Source organism: Mya arenaria, chromosome 4, assembly GCF_026914265.1.
Source record: "Mya arenaria isolate MELC-2E11 chromosome 4, ASM2691426v1".
In the NCBI taxonomy this organism is placed as follows: domain Eukaryota; kingdom Metazoa; phylum Mollusca; class Bivalvia; order Myida; family Myidae; genus Mya; species Mya arenaria.
Genome location: NC_069125.1, coordinates 62,661,212 through 62,681,980, shown reverse-complemented (window position 1 = coordinate 62,681,980; position 20,769 = coordinate 62,661,212). Strand labels below are relative to the sequence as shown.

General features: G+C 37.7%; 1 protein-coding gene across 2 annotated transcripts; it reads left to right on the top strand.

The window, feature by feature from the left end:
• LOC128232310 (carbohydrate sulfotransferase 15-like) lies at positions 1–14,898 on the top strand. Of its 2 annotated transcripts, none has more exons than XM_052945795.1 (7): positions 1–359; positions 4,759–4,954; positions 6,345–6,464; positions 8,563–8,719; positions 9,266–9,437; positions 9,878–10,022; positions 12,768–14,898. In XM_052945795.1, exons 1-7 carry the CDS (start codon positions 57–59, stop codon positions 12,956–12,958), a joined length of 1,284 nt encoding a protein of 427 aa, XP_052801755.1. In that variant the 5' UTR covers positions 1–56; the 3' UTR covers positions 12,959–14,898. The 2 variants fall into 2 exon arrangements, with proteins under 2 accessions (XP_052801755.1, XP_052801754.1); XM_052945794.1 differs by having other exon boundaries at positions 4,759–4,963.
• The last annotated feature ends 5,871 nt before the right edge of the window (positions 14,899–20,769 follow it).

The following is a 20,769-nucleotide window of genomic DNA, read 5'->3' as shown; positions in this document are numbered from 1 at the left end:
TATTATAACTAAGCACTTGCAAACATAATACACAAACTTTTCTATGATCATAAATTATGGTTGCACAATATAAAAAGTACGTTTTTTATCTAGTTATCGTGTTGTTTTTAATAAATATATTTAATATCGGATACCGACGTCAGAGCGCCTTAATGCAACAACGTTCTTTGACACGGTCTGAAAACATTTTAGCAGATAAAATCCATCAAATTCATCGAGATGAAGAATCGGAACACGGTGAACAAGGTTTTAACTTTTCACGAATGAATTTAGATCAACCTGGTGCTCATCAAGACCACCAAGGGTTAAATAATTTGGAAAATATTGATGAGTATGATGGATACGACTTGATGAAAGTTGTAAGTACCTTTGTCTTCTTCCAACTGGGAATAAAAAAAACAGTATCTTTGCGAAGAGACGTTTGTCGGAAGTATCTGTAATTGTCGTTGACTATGTAGCAATCATATTTTTTTATGATCATTTACTTAAGATGTCATCGTTTTTCGGGTTGCTCTTAAAAGCGCATCTTTACTATCTTTACAAAATGTCGGCCATGTTTCATTTATAGCGTCTCTCACAGGTTTTAAAATGACTTCTTTGGCGTACTATACCATTACATCTGGTGACGGTTAATGGTCTTGTTTGTTGTTGTTGATGTTATTGTTGTTGAGTTTTTCAAGATCTGCCCGCGCCTTATAATGGCTGCATTATAGCTTGAACCCGTCACATACCCAAGTATGACTTAAACGAACTGTTGAATCCAAAGGGTGAGTTTTGCCCCCACCGATGGATGGAATATTCGTCAAAGGAGTAATTTGGTACCCAAAATATCGCGAAACCTGCGATAAATGACATCTAGAGTGTCCTTTTTGGTATCGGCACTCAGGAAAGTGGCTTGGTCAAGCCTTTTTGCACTACATGTACTCACATTATGGTGATGCAATGATATCCGTTCCATTTGAAGGTTAGCTTATAAAGGGGCTTTGCAACAGAAAACGAATAATAATTAAGCATGAAAGATTAGCTATATACATTCTAGCTGCTATACCTTATAAATGTTTTGATCGCATCAGCAACAGCTTTTTTCATATTTTTTTCAATTAACGAGACAACTTATTCATAGTTCTTTAGGTCCAAGTCAGGAAAAGAGTCAGAAACGAATATTTATTGTTGTTTTTTTTCAGTCCATCCGGGCCATTAATACATATACAAACTATACTCATTTTATTTGTCAACTTAATCATTGATCAGCAATTGAGGGCCATAAGATAAAACGCTAATCCGAACATAAAGCGCTTTAGTTTTATGTGGCCAACAAACCATTTAATTCAGACTGCCATGCTAACGATTTTCTTGTTCACAGGTGTTGCTCTATAATCCTTTTGTCGGTAAAAGATACAAGACACTAGATAATTTATTTCACGTTTGATATACATAAATTATAACACTAGCCCGCAGAGATATTGTCCGACAAAATGTAAATCAAATAACATATCTAAAATGCAACATAGATCCTGAATAAATGATTTCAAATCAGATTAAAAGTTAATTAGTTTTAGCAAAATATTTAAAACATAACTAGTTTCATATAAAATGATAATTTATACATTGCTTCTATATATATATGATAATAAAATAGATAAATAAGCATCTGCCATGGCCGAGAGTGTAGATATGATACGTCAAAAGGCAAGATTTTGCTTAAAATGAAGAGTTAAATCAACGATAAACTTTCTTTCACTACAAAATTTTAAACGAAACAGTCTATGCCGCTTGAAGAGTCCCGCCTTCGTTTTATTACCGGAGTTTGATAAGGTGATTAGTTTCATCAAATACTTCGACAAACTGGTTTCCAAAATAAAGTTTTGACAGTGCTCCGCAGGACGGCCGTATTGTGAAAAGTTTTTTCGAACTGTTTAAAAAAACTTAACTCCCAATCAAATTCAGGTAAAAGACCGAAGGCTGGGCTCCGTAAGCGGCGTAGACTGCGCTATGTTTCATTTTGAATGGTGAAGAAGTAGGAAAATTACATTGTTAAAAATATTGCCTTCCGACGTAGCATTTATGACGCAATATATCACGTGGTATACACACACTGTATAAGATATAACCTGAGCCTAGGGTTATTTGCGGAAACGAGGGTTACTGAGTTTCCGCAGAACACCCTGCGTGTGTTTAGGATGATTCTATATTACAGGAGCGATCAGGGGAGATGTGTTTTTCCCCACCTCAGTTAAACAAAATAAAGCAATGATATCATTTTCGCTGGAACCCTTTTCTGCGTAGTGAAAAGGTTTAAAAATTATCTTTACTCGTGTGCAAGATTAGAAGTATCTATCATGTGTTTCCGGTACGGATAAAATAATCCGACCCGATGACACGCGCGTAAGCCGGTAACGAGGTTTAGCAGTATTAATTTTATACTGTGCAAAAGAAACTAGTTGTGTTACAATTAGTAAATGCTTTCGAATTGGCGTAATTTGTCCTGTATTCTTGGTGCCAAGATTAGATACGCCGGAGTCCGCTGATGTTCCGATGATGGATTTTAATCGAAAAATTTATTGGTTTGGCCTCAAATCGGCGACAATCTTTCTGTTCTGTCATTATCGATCATTGTTTCAACCAGCGAGGAGTTTTAAGTATTTCCCCTCGTGATTTGCGGATGGTAAATATCCGCCAATTTTCTCTTTTGACTTCACTGGTATACTCTTCAAGTCATGTCAACACATTTATTCACTCAAATTAATGCACAACATGAAAAAATTGATGTAATTGATAAAGACAATACATTTCAGAGGCTCAAATTGCGGATTCAAAGACATAACATACATTCAAGTGAATCAAATATTTAAAGACCAGATAGTCCCGTTTAACAGGATAAATATTGCACATGGATTCAAGCAGTGTTTACGAAACTTTATGAGTTATAAAATGGGTTAAGTACAATGGGAGAGTCAACTTATATATGCAGAAAGTCTAAGATAAATAAGATCAGTAATGTTTAACAAAGTTGTTTAAGAGTAACAGATACCATTTTACACATGTTCAAAAATTCCTTTTTATTAGTTGTGTTTACCAACTGTTCAAGTTTATATATGTTTGGATGTCTGTTAAAATGGTTTTATATACTGCTTACGCTCGTTATCAAAAATGTTACACTCGAATAAAAAATGGAATTCATCCCCTAGTTTGTTACATGTTTGGCATTTCCTTTCATTGACTGGTGTTCTATTCCAGTTGCCCGTTTCTATTGGTAGTCTGTGGTTTCTTGTTCTAAACTTGATAAGTGGATATAATAATGATTTGGGTGCTGAATGAAGATACTTTTCATAGCCAAATGACGTTTTGAAGATTTTATAAAATTGACTGCTGTTAGCATTTTCAATAAGGGAGTACCACGATGTTAAGAATAGATCTTTCAGCTTGCGCTTAACCGCAAGTTTAAGCCATTTAGGATTTACATCTTGTTGATATTCCCAAGTTCCTATAAATCCACACGTTGTTAGTATTGACTTTATATTGAAGAACCATTGATATCGTGTTCTTATTATGTCTGGAGGTAAAGTCTGTACTGTTTTGTATATGCATTTATATATCATCGATGATACAATGGTATCGTTAACAATTTGGCCATTTTGGTTCACAGAGAGCAGAATGGATTTGAATTACCCAAGAAAGCAAGCAAACAGAAGTGTTATGTATAACATTGCATTTATTTATAATTTATAAATGACATTTAATTTCTTACATAATCTTTTCCCAGTTTGCAGATATTTAATTGTATAGTTATATTAATCGATTAACAACCAAACTAAATGGAGCACCGCGTGGTATCCGGCGTATCTAATCCATTCGGAGCTCCTCAGCCATTTCTATCGAAAACAACCTCGGATATATGCCGGTACATCAGTTGAAGTAGTTCGTAAATTTTTGAATTATATCATTAATAAATGTAGTGTTTTAGATTTGTATTTATTGATCTTAGTTTAGCTTGTTTGCCAGTAAAGTGTATTATTGCAAACATAATTAAGATTCCCAAGAGTTAAGTCATAAACTTTAACAGCTAAATAAAATTACTATGCGATCTACTTGCAGCGGACTTAAACGTACCACTTTTTTGAGTATGTAAACCGTCCTAATACATCCGAGGTTGTTTTCGATAAAATTGGCCGAGGAGTTCCGAATGTATGTAATCTTGACACCCAAAATAAAGTGCAAATTACACCAATTCGGAAGCGTCTACTTATTTTTACATGACTTATTTCTATTAGACTGGTCCGCCCGGTTAGCTCAGTCGGTAGAGCGTTGGACTGTTAATCGGACAGTCTGGGTTCGAATCCCGGGCGGACCAGGTCACTTCTGTTGTGATTGGTTATGAAATCCTTTCTACGACCATTCGCACTGTACCACTGCCCCTGGCATGTACAGAAGTTGTCAGTTCCCTGCAGAAGTGAAGGCACCTAGTACTGGTTCACCCTCCCAGGATAGGTGTGCGGTGGTTGAACTGTCACTCTGGGACCCTTCAATGTACTCACGCCGGGACCCGGAGTATAAACTACTAACACCACCACTTCTATTAGACTAAGTTTACATATGACAGTGACCCAAAATATAGTTATACGACTTCAAACCATTGGCTATTTTCCGTATTTATAGGTTTTGAAGCAGAATGGTTTGTTGTTTTATATATTACTTGACGCCTTAGTGGTATAAATATTTAAACAATGCAACATTATATCGTTTTATGTTTATTTTCAGCCACCGATACAGTTCAATAAAAACTTCAAGAATCCATGCTGGTTTGAGGGAGACCGACTACGATGTCTCCCCTACGTGTTTGTTATTGGCGTAAAGAAGTGTGGAACCAGTGACCTATTCTTCCGGTTGTCCAGGCACCCGGACTTTGCACGTCCAGGCTTTAAAGAAGCTCAATGGTTTGCTAGAGGGAGATTTAGTAAGACACGTACGGGTTTTTAACAAACAATGGGTAAAAACGTAAACGGGGTTGTAGAGTCGTTACTTTACCTATTATATATTTTACAACGATTGTGAAGGAAGCTATGATAGCTTATACTAAGTCACTCTCGTTGGCACGATGTTGCGCGAGAGTGTGGTCTTCTGTTGTGGGGGAAACCGGAGTACCCGGAGAAAACCCACTTGTCCGGCTTGGTAACCACTTACCAAACTCACATGCGCCCGGGCCGGGAATCGGATGCCTTGGTGAGAAGCGAGTGCGCTAACCACTGCGTTAACCGGCAACCTTATAGAGTCATTGTAACGGTATTTTCGCGAATATACTAACGTGTTGGCGTTGTGTTTTATTTTTGGAATTGACATCATATTGACAAAATTTATGCCGATACATGGACATCTAAATCAAGCAATCTCCCTCAAAATCGTCAGCAGATGAGAATTCGTCGTTATTGTCTTGAAGATTTATAGTGTTGTGTTCAGTCCCGGAAGCCATTTTGACTATTTTATTTCGTCTGCGCATGCGGTACGAGATCTCGTAATATTTAACGCGGGGTAGCTGACGGCATCGGTCAAGCATGGCTCAGTGCCTTATCTTTATCAAATGTAAACATACCTATCGCTATACTTTGAACATGGGTCAAAAATAGCATCGTCTTAGTTGATAGAGGTCTTAAAATGGGGAATCGCAAATTCCAATTGACTCTTCATCTCCTTTAACTGTTTATTTTGATATCCATCCTTTGTGAGTTTACATAACATGCGTTTAAATATTCATGAACAGTTTAGACACATGCTCAATAAAGGGATTAGACAACAGATGATTCCATTGCAAGAAAAAAAGAAAATTGTGAAAATCTTACATAAAACTGAAATCGTTGTGTACACAACGCATCAACTGACGTATCGGAACGCTAGATGTATCTTTCGCAGTTTTTGCTTGTTTTTCTAATTCGAAATTTACTGGGTTTGTCTACCACGAAATGTGGCGGTTGTTTTGTTACTAAATGGAAATTGTGCGGTTTTGTGATGTGCTTAATGGATTTTGATTGAGCTTTACGAGTTTATTTCCGATTACATCAAGGCAAATGCCCGTGCGCATACATATCATAATATGACAAACATATTTCGAAATATAGTCAATGTGCAATATAAATTGCATAAGCAAATACACAACTACTGCGTTATGATCCTGAATTTCATATTCGACTCTTCCGGATTTTTGCAGATTTGCTAGCGCCTCGTGAAATCCGTTTCTGCAAAAAGTCACTAGGGTCGAATATATCAGCTATAATAACACGTTGGTTGTATTGTTTTATTATGTAGTTCTTTAGACTGTGTAAAATAGATAAAAACAAACTTTATTTTTGCAGAAACTAGTAACATGGATTTTGAAACGTACGTGACAAAGTTTAACAAGGCCGCCGAAATAATACAAGCTACATCGCACATCAGCGCAGATGGAACATTGATGAACTCTGTTAAAATTACGGGTTAGTATTAAACTGAACTTCTTTCCAATTATTTCGTTTTATTACATACACAATCGGCCTTTGTTGAAAACAGCTTAAGTGGCGTAAATTTACAACCTGGATTAAGTGGCCACCTGTCTTAAGCAGCCATTTTGACCTTTCCTCAAAGGTGGTCGCTTAATACAGGTTTGACTGTACGAGAATTATACGTGTCATCTTTGTTCAAGTCAATACAGACACATGCGTTAAGCAAATTAAGGTAATCCTCACACAGGCTTAAAATCGAAAAAGGCCGTTCAAAAAGGATCATTCCCTGTCATGAAAGGAGGTGTGATTTATGTTCATTGAAGATGAATACCATTTTGTATTAATACGTGATAGATATAAACAATTAAGAAATCAATATATACCTAGTTATTATCGTACCCGAACGAGTATGATAGAATGTATAACTCTTCCTAACTCTACGAAGAAGTCATTGTTACACATTTATATATTTACTATAAAGAATCGCCCACGGTACACAAAGAAGCATAGCAATACATGTTTCCTGATATTTTATCCTGAAATGTATCATTTATTAATTTGTAATGATGACACTATGAATAGGATAAGGACATTTAAATATTCCGACGAGCAAAATGTTAACTCAATATTAAATCATATTCTTAAGCAAACTGACAACTCTCAGGCATTTTCCTCGATCTTTTCCCTTTCAAGATTTATAATCATACGTGACATTACTTTAATTGAAATCTGATAAATATATTACAATACCTCAAGAGAAAACACAATACACCAAATTAAGGACGCGTCTGGCGTAATGTGATAGATGACCTTCCTTTACCTTCTTTATATAATCAGTTTCCATAAAAGAAAGGTTTCGTTATTTTCATGAGGGTAAATGGTTTCCATTCAAGGAAACAATATATTCTACCTTTCTACTTAGTCATTCATTTTATTTCAGCTTCATATCGACCTAATAGGCTACACCATTGTAATTTTAGTTGCATGTGCAATGTTATTAAAATCGGATGTTTAAATTTTAATATGATGAAGTAGCTTTATGAGTAAATATTTTAAAATGTATCATAATTACTTCATCTGCGAACGAAAAGCGACAAGTTCAATAGTGATTAATGTTCAAGTCTTCATTAAGGAATGAATTGTACCATTGATGTCACTATCGGGGTATAAACGCAGTTGGGCTGGTTTTAAATGTGTGGTGTCCGAAGGACTCCATGCGTACTTTGCCAAGCCCAACTGCGTTCATATACCTGATAATAACATAATACACGCAATTCATTACTTATACTTTCCAGAATTGTTAAAATACCATTTAATAAAACCTTACCGTTAGTCTTTTTCATCCATCCTGTAAAGAGAGCGACCCGGCTTTAAAAACAGCTTATCATATGATAGATAGATATTTATTTTCCTCCAATAAATGAAGAGCAAAGAACATAACACTTAAATACTTAGTACGATGCATTGATACTTATATACACATATATACACACACATGCAGTGATACACAGAACATAGTTTAGATGCAAATTATCAGGCGAGGGCTAGAGCGAAAGCGAAATTCTCAAATACAACTTTTTTTAACGTTAAATTGTAATGACAACAATATATTTAACAGATCATGAATAAACACCATCAACATGTGGATCAAATTGTTTCGTGGCCTGGTGATACAAACAATAACAAGATAAACAATTTTCAATTAAAATCAAAATGCGATGATTCGCGATCGGAACATATCCGAAGATGTTGCATTCACCGGAAATTATTCGTAATTGCCGAAAAGCCGTTCATTTTTAAGAATGAAAGTTGAAGTGTAAATATTTCCAAATTATTAAAAAAAAATGAGTATTTCTCTGTCGGCATTTGGTGTCATCGTAAATAAAATTACATAATTTGATCACGTTTTGAGCGAAATTAACGCCGATTTTTTTTTTTATAAATAATATAATGATGTCATTTACATGCAAGTCATTGAGCAATAAATTTTTAAATGGTCTGCCTTAAAAGAAGGTTAAACAATAGAATGATATTTCATTTTTGTTAAAATTTCATTGAAGTAGTACATATAATATAGTGAATATTATTACAGGTGAGGGAAGTCCTTCAAATCTTCATCTTAACTCCCACTGGCAACGGTTACCAGGCAACGAGAACCTGACAGAACCCAGATACGTCATTCTAGACTACATTCGGCATTTCATCCCAGACGCGAAGCTCATCATAACTTTTAGAGATCCGATTGATAGGTAAGAAAACAAGATTGCCAAATTAGGATACGATTTAAAAAGGAAACGTACTAACCTGAATAAATGGTTTGATGCGACACATTGTTTAACTATTTTTGTGAAAGTGCATACTAATAATCTTTTACCAAGTTGTTTAGAGGTCTACATCATATTGTGCAAACTAGCCACAAGCTGGGCCAGCCACTGTTTTACATTTACCGCTGCACCTGAATAAAACAAATAACGGCTGATTTACTTAAATGTTGTTTTGTGGAAACTAAGACCTAAAACTATGGTAAAGTACTGCCTTCTCAATGGATACAAGATAATGTTGACCACTAATTCTCCATCTGGGTTGATGTACGATGTTGTTTTAATCTAAAATTTAACTGTAAACAGTACGGTCACATGAGTTTATTTTATTTGAGGCAAAACAAGTTGTTTGCTATGTTTTGTTATGTTATGTATGTTTGTTATTCATGTCGGCAAATACTGAGCTCATGTGGCTAATGTTTCTTAATGTTATCATATACCCGACTTTAATCAAATTTCTTGTATCTTGTACAGGTTGTATTCTGACTATTACCACGAGTATGGTACCCTGATGAAGAAAAACGACCCAGGGCCCGCCCAGTTCCACGAGATAGTGTCTCGGGGTGTGCAACTGTACAGAGAGTGCTTCCGGGCCCGAACTATTCGCAGTTGTGTTTATGATCATACCCTCTATGATCAAACAAAGGTCAGTATTTATAAGTAAACCTTATAAGATTTATAATTTTCCGTCGTGAAAACAGCAAACTTATTATTGGAAAAATACATTTGGAACATCTCGGCCATTTTCCACCGAAAACAGCCTGTGTATATGGACTGTTTACACTATCAGAATTCTTAACATTTAACTACGCTGCATGTAGATCGCGTAGTAATTTTAATTCAGCATTTTAGTCTAAGGACCTTATTTAAAGAGATTTAAATTATTTAAGTTATAATGCTTCAGTTGAACTTAATTTTAAAGAGACTACATTACAACAATGTATTAATATCATAATTATTGATTTTACGAACTACTTGTAACAATGCACCGACATTAATCCGATGTTCTTCGTATGGCGGAGATAGCCGAGGTGTTCCGATTGCAACTGTACTAGTACACTGTACTATAATTATTTAATTTTGCAGATTCAAATGCAGCTAGGAATTTATTACATTTATTGGGAGGAGCTATTGCGCTTGTTTCCAAGGCAACAAATTCTCGTTTTTCACAACGAGGATATGCGAGATAAAGAACGCACAGTGAGAACCATGTACGACTTTCTGGGATTACGTGAGTATTAAAACCACATTTCCTAGCCAAATGAAGTGTACTGTAGTTCGTACTTTTACAGCAATATTGATTTATTTTATACGCATCACAAATTTGCAAGAAATCAATTTTTCCGTATTCCGTCTAATGCAATACGTTTGAATTCAACCAACGTTCGAAAATTGATGTTTTAGGCCGAAAAACTCATTTTTCTTAAAATCACGCGTGTGTTACGCTTTTAGCCATGAAATATCAGTATATAAGTTCGAACCTAAATATAAACAACTGTTATCTGATCTTTTGTCAGCAGTCTTATATCACTGGTTTCCAAACATTTAAGCAAAATTTGGCTCATTCCAAGACAAAAAAAATACAAATAAGTGTCAAAACGTTGAATCTGTGCATATTAAAAGATTGATCATCTAGACTCGTCAAATATTATTGATTTTTTATCAAAACGCTCTATGTTTTTTATCAACACAGGTACATTCAATATATTTACAACTATCAGTTTAACGCGTAATTAACAGTTTCCTGTCGTTTATTTTGTCCAGTAATGCGATACCATGCTCCCTTTAGTAATATATAGAAACCGCACTTTCCGAATTGTGCTCAAACTTCACAGAAATATACACCAGCATAGCATTTGTGCTCCCGCCTCAAAGGTCAAGTTCACACTTAGAGGTCAATTGGACATTACTCTGACAAGGCCAAATGGGATGGAGGGACTGGGGGCATTTGTGATGTTCCTGTGACATTTCTGTTTTGTAATCGCAATAAATTATCTGAAGAAAATGTGCATTTGGTCTGTGTTCAATATTAAAAAATAGGTTTTATAGCATGTTTTTATTTTTTGTAATTGACTTAGTCAAGTCACAAATGATCAGGACTATCAGTCCACTATTTTACTATCCAGTATATTCACTATTCCAGTGAGCAGTGTAGTATTTCGTACGATTTATCATATGATATTTTTAACCATGCAGATCCATACAATAATCTGATTTGGGTATGTATCTCTACAATTCTAGAACATTGGTCAGACTGGTTAGGTTACGTAACACGTGTTGCTGTCGTCTGGTGCCTGGTACATAATATCTTGATTATCTGATGCCGATAACAGTCATGATGTCTCTCATTACTGAAACAGATTTATGATATAATATCTACATTACGTTTGTGTGTGTGTGTGTGTGTGTGTGTGCGTGTGTGCGTGGGTGCGTGCGTGCGTCATTTTAAAATAAGGGGTATTGTAAAAACTGCATTATAGCCATTCACTTTATCATAAACCAGTTTTCTTTTTTTTTTAAATACCTTAAATGGATATGAAGGGCGTTTTTGTTGTAACTAAACTGGTTTTGGTTTTATATCGGTTAAACGAACTGTGTATTTGTTGTTACATTTTCAAATAAAACCAAAACTGTTCTATCGTTTTTAATCGATTTTTGAAACTATCGAAACCCCTACCGGAGGCGGTTTCATCGGTTCGTTTCATCCGAAAACTAGCTTACTTTGAAAACAACATGGCGGAAAGTGATCAACCACGTTTTTTGAAACTTAATATTTTTGATAACAATGCCATACAATAAGCAAATGAACTAAATAAAAAAACGTAATATTAATAATAAGAAATAATGGCTACATGCAGTAGCCCCGCCATGTTTTTTCAAACTGTACACAAAACCATGCATTTGTTAATTCAAGCAATATTCAAACCGGTTTCGAAACTGCTGAAACTAAAACTGAAACTGGGTTGGTATCAACAAAAACGCCCTAAAGTGTCGATCAATTAATAGTGTTTTTTTAAGAAAAGAGCAACAATGTGTATGCGATTGTGATGTCATTTCGGAAATGACGTCGTGTCCAAGCCCTGTGCGCACTGACGTTTGATTGAGAGTGGTTTATGGTATAACAGTCATTTAAACCCTGTTCTCTTGATTGAAATACATTACTCACGTTTCGATATCGTCGTGTCTTATTCCAGTAACTCGGGTAGTTGGTGGAGAGTTCAGCTTTTACTTAAAGGGGCACACACATGCAAAAATAATAATAATAAAAATATTGATATTAGTTATAAAAACATAAAATGGCATATGATTTAGGGGCAGAAAAAATAAAAGCCATATTGTGGCGCTATTTTAACTGGGAAATATGTGGCCACGTAGCTGTTTATGAAAACACACACACACATTTAAATGAAGGCTTATATGTTTTTATCTGTACCTAAATGTTTTTTTAATCCTAAAGTAAAATAAGTTAATGCATTAAAATGAAATGGATCAACCCAATATTGCAGGCCTTTAAATCTAGTTGTACTCTAATATACGCACCTTTTGATATAAATCTTGTAGAATTTCCAAAAACAAACCTTACTTACTATGATTTAAAGCTGCACTCTCACAGATTGAACGTTTTGACCACTTTTTTATTTCTTGTCTTGGAACGAACTAATTTATGCAAAAATGCATGGACGCCAGTGATATAAGACTGTTGACAAAATATCAGATCGCAAATTTTCATATTTAAGTTCAAAAATTGATGTTTTATGCATTATTCTTAAACCGTTAGTAACACTTTTAGCCATAAATCATTAATTTTGTAATGGAAATATCAAAAATCTGCGATCTGATCTTTTGTCAGCAGTCTTATATCACTGGTTTGCAGATATTTACGCAAAAATTGGCTCATTCCACGACAAAAAAAAAATGTCAAAATAGTATATCTGTGAGAGTGCAGCTTTAATAAGCATCTCTTTTTACACTTCAGCTAAGCTAGATGCAGGAGAAATGGCGGATGTAGTCAACGCGAAAGAATCTTACCAGAGGAGAGAATCGTTCAAAGCCAAGGGTCCTATGTGGAACGAAACATACGCCATTCTTCACGACTTTTACCATCCATTTAACGAGAAGATGGTTGCACTTACTGGGGATTCAAAGTTTTTAAAGCCGGGATCGTAGATGTGTTGTAGCCGATCTTTAAGAATTTATTTCAATTGTGATATATTTTAGCTGTTAGAGAAGCAGACTTGTTCTAGTCTTAAATTTAACTTAAGGGTTCTTACTGTTCTGTAAAGGTTATATACCGTTCCGTTTCTGTCTTCGGAATTCCTCGGCCATATACCATCGAAAACAACCTTCGATGAAAAATGGTCGAAGAGTTCCGAATGCGTTTTTGTCAGAACATCTCGTACGGCACATCTGTTGCATAAGTGTCAATTTAAGGGACTCGCTCATGCGTTGGGACAAAAAAAAATCCCGGTAAGGCATCTGAAAACATTTGTTTTATCATTATTTTACTATATAATATCGAAATTGCAGAAAAATACAATTAAAGTATAAAAGAATATTTTTAATTAGGTGCGAACCCACGCCGAATACCGACGCCTTAACCATAAGGCCACAAGGATTTAAACAAAAAATATGGATAGTTTGACCTTTTAACAATACATTGATAACATCGCGTGATATTGATAATGTCAATCGATCAATCACACAACAACAAATCGCTGAAATCCGTTAGTAACGCTTCTGAAAATTGTGGTCTTTTAAGACGATATTTGAGCAAATATCATCATTAATTTTGCTAAAGGGTTCTGGCTCTTGGTATTTTAGTTTTAACACTCCTCGAGATTCCCCACACTTTATTTCTCTATACAATAAAATGCATATTACAAAAACATGAGCAAGTCTCTTTAGTGCGAATTTGACGGATTTTGGTTGAACGATGCAACGCTGAAATTTTGGCCAAAGACTGCATCATTAAAATACAAGCAATTCGAAAAAAGTCATACGTGTAGAAGCAGAAAATAGCATAGCCTTTTACATGCTAAGAAATATGTTAATATGTTTTCTTTAAAAAAAGTTATTAAGGAATTAAAGTCACTTACTTGATTGTTTACATCGGTTGTGACCCGTGGAGACCCATGTGAGAACCCCTTTGAAGTCAAGTGATTCCTCACCCGGATACGGTGATTGCTCAGTTGCTATATTTAGCACTGATATTGTGTTTTTAAAATAAATGTGTGTTTTTTACTGTGTGGTACAGTTTAAAAGGTGGTGATGCCAACACATAACACACTCGCTACTCAAAAGAAAGGCAATCGAAAGCAAGTAGTTTGATGGCCATTCGCATCCACATTGAAAAGATCTCATGCGGGTTTTTTTTTAAAGGGCCTAAAAGGGTACAAGTTAGACCTTTGATGGTTGGACACTTCAGTTACTGAACTATTTGTTTAACTTCCGTGCAATTTGGAATTTGCATTCCACTATTTTGTTCTGAACAGTGCATCATTGTTCAGAATGTCAACTTGTTTACAACTGCTGTTTCATGTCGATCATTAGAACGCTTTGCATGTGCTTCTTTTATTTAATATTATATATTTTATCACATGCTATACCTTGTTTCCGGTATGAAAAAAATACCGCGTATTTTCCTGCATATAATAGGGTTATTAGAACTACATTTTGAGCCGTAATGTCGTATTCGACTCGTGTGGAAATTTGCAGATTCGGATTTCACGAGGCGCAAGCCGAATGAAATCAAAATCTGCAAACATCCACGAGAGTCGAATACGACATTACGGATCAAAACGCACTACTAATAACCCTTTTATTATATACATTACTGGTTAGACCACTTAAAAGCTACATGTTTTAACGAGGCACTTTTTTGTTTCATGGCGTCATATTAACATCGCGCAACGAAACATGTTTTGACGTGACGTCACATGGGTGGAATACGGCCGTATTGCCCTGGAGTGGAATACGGACAACCGTGTTTTGCGATTTGTATTGCTTGTGGATTTATGATGGGTATATATAATAAATGTATGTATTTATACATGCTTAATACAATATTTCTATGTTTAAGCAAGCTCTTTGAAACACAACGAATATAGATGGGGAAAATAAAATGTAAAATGGTAACAATTTGTTTTGTTTTGTAACATTGCTTTCAAAACCTTAAAGCTGCACTCTCACAGATTGACCCTTTCGACAACTTTAAAAAAAATGATAATCTAGTGTTGAACCAATCTTTGCGTAAATATCCCGAAACCAGTGATGTGTGACAGGACGAGAATTGAAGTTTTGTGGCTAAAAGCGTTACTAACGCTTTATGAAAAACGAGTTTTTGGCATAAAACATCAAATTTCAAACGTTAAAATGAAAAACTACAGTCGGGTTCTTAGACAGTTACGCAACAATGGCTTATTCTAAGACAAAAAGTCGAAAACGGTTCATCTGTGAGAGTGCAGCTTTAATATTTTCACCACAAAATATGCTCATGCATAATTTTTTCTGTTAATGTTCATTTTTGGCGATATATAAAAAAAATAGCCGGCGTACTTCCGCCGAAGGTAGCCCGCTCTATATAATGTAGATCGACATAATTGGACTTTTGACTTATTTGGTATTTTCTGATGCATTCGTAAGAATCAGCCTACGTAACTTTAATGAACAAACCATTTGAAAAATCGACCCACATAAAATGCAAATACCAAGTGTATCTACTACTGATACCAGGGTAACAAATAAGCCTTAGTGGAAAATAGAATGACTGAAGTATACTCTATGAAACTGTATTTGCGCATTCGTCAGAATCAATTTACGTAAAATGTATAAAATAAAATTCGAAAAATCCTCATCTTCATGTCCAGCCTCATTGCAGAGCCATTGTCAAGATCATGTCTTGGCATTTGCCGCTTCTCAGTATTCAGTCATTATCCCGCCTCAGAAATAAGTCTTAATACCGCCTCAATTTAAATTTAAGCTATTGTCCTGCTTAATTGCTTGGCCTTATCCCTACCTCAATGCGTGGCCTTTGTCTCGCCTAAATGTTGAGTCTTTTCCTGCCTCATTGCTGGGCCTTATCCCCACCTCTATGCTTAGCGTTTGTCCTGCCTAAAATTTGAGTCTTTTCCTGACTCATTGCTGGGCCTTATTCCCACCTCTATGCTTTGCCTTTGTCCTGCCTAAATGTTGAGTCTTTTCCTGCCCCATTGCTGGGCCTTATCCCCACCTCTATGCTTAGCCTATGTCCTGCCTTAATGTTGAGTCTTTTCCTGCCTTATTGCTGGGTGACTTTGTTCGAACCTCATTGTTTAGCCTTTCTCCAGCCTTAATGTTGAGTATGTGTCCTGCCTCATTGCTGGGCCATTGTTCGAACCTCATTGTTTAGCCTTTCTCCCGCCTCAATAGTAATTCTTGTCATGCCTCATTATTTGGCAGTATTCCATCCTCATTGCTTGGCTTTTGCCCCGTTTAAATTTTAAGTGTTTCTCCCGCGTCAATGTTGAGTCTTTTTCCTGCCTCACCGCTTTGTTATTGCCCCTATCGTTGCTTGGCATTTTTCTCGCCTCAATGTTGAACATATGTTCTGCCTCACTGCTGGGCCATTGTCTAACATCATGGCTTGGCCTACCTCTAGCCTCAATGTTGAACATATGTTCTGCCTCACTGCTGGGCCATTGTCTAACGTTATGGCTTGGCCTGCCTCCAGTCTCCATGTTGAACCTTTGTTCTGCCTTATTACTTGGTCACTGTCTAACGTCATGGCTTGGCCTACCTCTAGCCTCAATGTTGAACCTTTGTTCTGCCTTATTACTTGGTCACTGTCTAACGTCATGGCTTGGCCTACCTCTAGCCTCAATATTGAACATTTGTTCTGCCTTATTACTTGGTCACTGTCTAACGTCATGGCGTGGCCTACCTCTAGCCTCAATGTTGAACATTTGTTCTGCCTTATTACTTGGTCACTGTCTAACGTCATGGCTTGGCCTTCCTTCAGCCTCAATGTTGAACCTTTGTTCTGCCTTATTACTTGGTCACTGTCTAACGTCATGGCTTGGCCTTCCTTCAGACACAATGTTGAATCTTTGTTCTGCCTTATTACTTGGTCACTGTCTAACGTCATGGCTTGGCCTTCCTTCAGCCTCAATGTTGAACATTTGTTCTGCCTTATTACTTGATCACTGTCTAACGTCATGGCTTGGCCTTCCTTCAGCCTCAATGTTGAACATTTGTTCTGCCTTATTACTTGGTCACTGTCTAACGTCATGGCTTGGCCTTCCTTCAGTCACAATGTTGAACCTTTGTTCTGCCTTATTACTTGGTCACTGTCTAACGTCATGGCTTGGCCTTCCTTCAGCCTCAATGTTGAACCTTTGTTCTGCCTTATTACTTGGTCACTGTCTAACGTCATGACTTGGCCATCCTTCAGCCTCAATGTTGAACATTTGTTCTGCCTTATTACTTGGTCATTTACTAACGTCATGGCGTGGCCTACCTTCAGCCTCAATGTTGAACATTTGTTCTGCCTTATTACTTGGTCACTGTCTAACGTCATGGCTTGGCCTTCCTTCAGCCTCAATATTGAACATTTGTTCTGCCTTATTACTTGGTCACTGTCTAACGTCATGGCGTGGCCTACCTCTAGCCTCAATGTTGAACCTTTGTTCTGCCTTATTACTTGGTCACTGTCTAACGTCATGGCGTGGCCTACCTCTAGCCTCAATGTTGAACCTTTGTTCTGCCTTATTACTTGGTCATTGTCTAACGTCATGGCTTGGCCTTCCTTCAGCCTCAATGTTGAACATTTGTTCTGCCTTATTACTTGGTCACTGTCTAACGTCATGGCTTGGCCTACCTCTAGTCTCAATGTTGAACATTTGTTCTGCCTTATTACTTGGTCACTGTCTAACGTCATGACTTGGCCTACCTCTAGCCTCAATGTTGAACATTTGTTCTGCCTTATTACTTGGTCACTGTCTAACGTCATGGCGTGGCCTACCTCTAGCCTCAATGTTGAACCTTTGTTCTTCCTTATTACTTGGTCATTTTCTAACTTCATGGCTTGGCCTACCTCTAGTCTCAATGTTGAACCTTTGTTCTGCCTTATTACTTGGTCACTGTCTAACGTCATGGCGTGGCCTACCTCTAGCCTCAATGTTGAACATTTGTTCTGCCTTATTACTTGGTCACTGTCTAACGTCATGGCTTGGCCTACCTCTAGTCTCAATGTTGAACATTTGTTCTGCCTTATTACTTGGTCACTGTCTAACGTCATGGCGTGGCCTACCTCTAGCCTCAATGTTGAACCTTTGTTCTGCCTTATTACTTGGTCACTGTCTAACGTCATGGCGTGGCCTACCTCTAGTCTCAATGTTGAACATTTGTTCTGCCTTATTACTTGGTCACTGTCTAACGTCATGGCGTGGCCTACCTCTAGTCTCAATGTTGAACATTTGTTCTGCCTTATTACTTGGTCACTGTCTAACGTCATGGCGTGGCCTACCTCTAGTCTCAATGTTGAACCTTTGTTCTGCTTTATTACTTGGTCATTTACTAACGTCATGGCTTGGCCTACCTCTAGCCTCAATGTTGAACATTTGTTCTGCCTTATTACTTGGTCACTGTCTAACGTCATGGCGTGGCCTACCTCTAGTCTCAATGTTGAACCTTTGTTCTGCCTTATTACTTGGTCATTTTCTAACGTCATGGCTTGGCCTACCTCTAGCCTCAATGTTGAACCTTTGTTCTGCCTTATTACTTGGTCATTTTCTAACGTCATGGCTTGGCCTACCTCTAGCCTCAATGTTGAACATTTGTTCTGCCTTATTACTTGGTCACTGTCTAACGTCATGGCGTGGCCTACCTCTAGCCTCAATGTTGAACCTTTGTTCTGCCTTATTACTTGGTCACTGTCTAACGTCATGGCTTGGCCTACCTCTAGCCTCAATGTTGAACATTTGTTCTGCCTTATTACTTGGTCATTGTCTAACGTCATGGCGTGGCCTACCTCTAGTCTCAATGTTGAACCTTTGTTCTGCCTTATTACTTGGTCACTGTCTAACGTCATGGCTTGGCCTACCTCTAGCCTCAATGTTGAACATTTGTTCTGCCTTATTACTTGGTCACTGTCTAACGTCATGGCGTGGCCTACCTCTAGTCTCAATGTTGAACATTTGTTCTGCCTTATTACTTGGTCACTATCTAACGTCATGGCGTGGCCTACCTCTAGTCTCAATGTTGAACCTTTGTTCTGCCTTATTACTTGGTCACTGTCTAACGTCATGGCTTGGCCTACCTCTAGTCTCAATGTTGAACCTTTGTTCTGCCTTATTACTTGGTCACTGTCTAACGTCATGGCTTGGCCTACCTCTAGCCTCAATGTTGAACATTTGTTCTGCCTTATTACTTGGTCATTGTCTAACGTCATGGCGTGGCCTACCTCTAGTCTCAATGTTGAACCTTTGTTCTGCCTTATTACTTGGTCATTTTCTAACGTCATGGCTTGGCCTACCTCTAGCCTCAATGTTGAACATTTGTTCTGCCTTATTACTTGGTCACTGTCTAACGTCATGGCGTGGCCTACTTCTAGTCTCAATGTTGAACATTTGTTCTGCCTTATTACTTGGTCACTGTCTAACGTCATGGCGTGGCCTACCTCTAGTCTCAATGTTGAACCTTTGTTCTTCCTTATTACTTGGTCACTGTCTAACGTCATGGCTTGGCCTACCTCTAGTCTCAATGTTGAACCTTTGTTCTGCCTTATTACTTGGTCACTGTCTAACGTCATGACTTGGCCTTCCTTCAGCCTCAATGTTGAACATTTGTTCTGCCTTATTACTTGGTCACTGTCTAACGTCATGGCGTGGCCTACCTCTAGTCTCAATATTGAACATTTGTTCTGCCTTATTACTTGGTCACTGTCTAACGTCATGGCTTGGCCTTCCTCTAGCCTCAATATTGAACATTTGTTCTGCCTTATTACTTGGTCACTGTCTAACGTCATGGCTTGGCCTTCCTTCAGCCTCAATGTTGAACATTTGTTCTGCCTTATTACTTGGTCACTGTCTAACGTCATGACTTGGCCATCCTTCAGCCTCAATGTTGAACATTTGTTCTGCCTTATTACTTGGTCACTGTCTAACGTCATGGCTTGGCCTTCCTTCAACCTCAATGTTGAACATTTGTTCTGCCTTATTACTTGGTCATTGTCTAACGTCATGGCTTGGCCATCCTCCAGTCTCAAGTTTGAGTCTGTGTCCTGCCTCATTTCTGGACCTTTGTCCAACTTTATTGCTTGGCCTCCCGCCTCAATGTTGAGTCATTGTTCTGCCTCATTGCTTGGCCATAGTCTAACCTTATGCTTGGCATTTCTCCAGCCTCAACGTCAGTCTTGTGTCCTGCCTCATTGCTGGGCCATCGCCCAACCTCATTGCTTGGCCTTTCCCCCGCCTCAGAGTTTTTGTTCTGCCTCATTCCTTGGCCATAGTCCAATAATATGCTTGGCCTTTCCTCATACTCAATGTCAAGCCTTTGTCTTACCTCATTGCTGGGCCATTGTCCAACCTCATTGATTGGCCTTTCCCCCGCCTCAATGTAAAGTCTTTGTCCTACCTCATTGCAAGACTATTGCCCCACCACTGCAGGACCATTGGCTCATCTCATTGCTTGGCATTTCTCCGGCCTCATTGTCAAGCCTTTGTCCTACCTTATTGCAGGACTATTTCCCCACCACTGCAGGACCATTGGCTCATCTCATTGCTTGGCCTTTCCCCCGCCTCATTGTCAAGCCTTTGTCCTACCTTATTGCAGGACTATTGCCCCACCACTGCAGGACCATTGGCTCATCTCATTGCTTGGCATTTCTCCGGCCTCATTGTCAAGCCTTTGTCCTACCTTATTGCAGGACTATTGCCCCACCACTGCAGGACTATTGCCCCACCACTGCAGGACCATTGGCTCATCTCATTGCTTGGCATTTC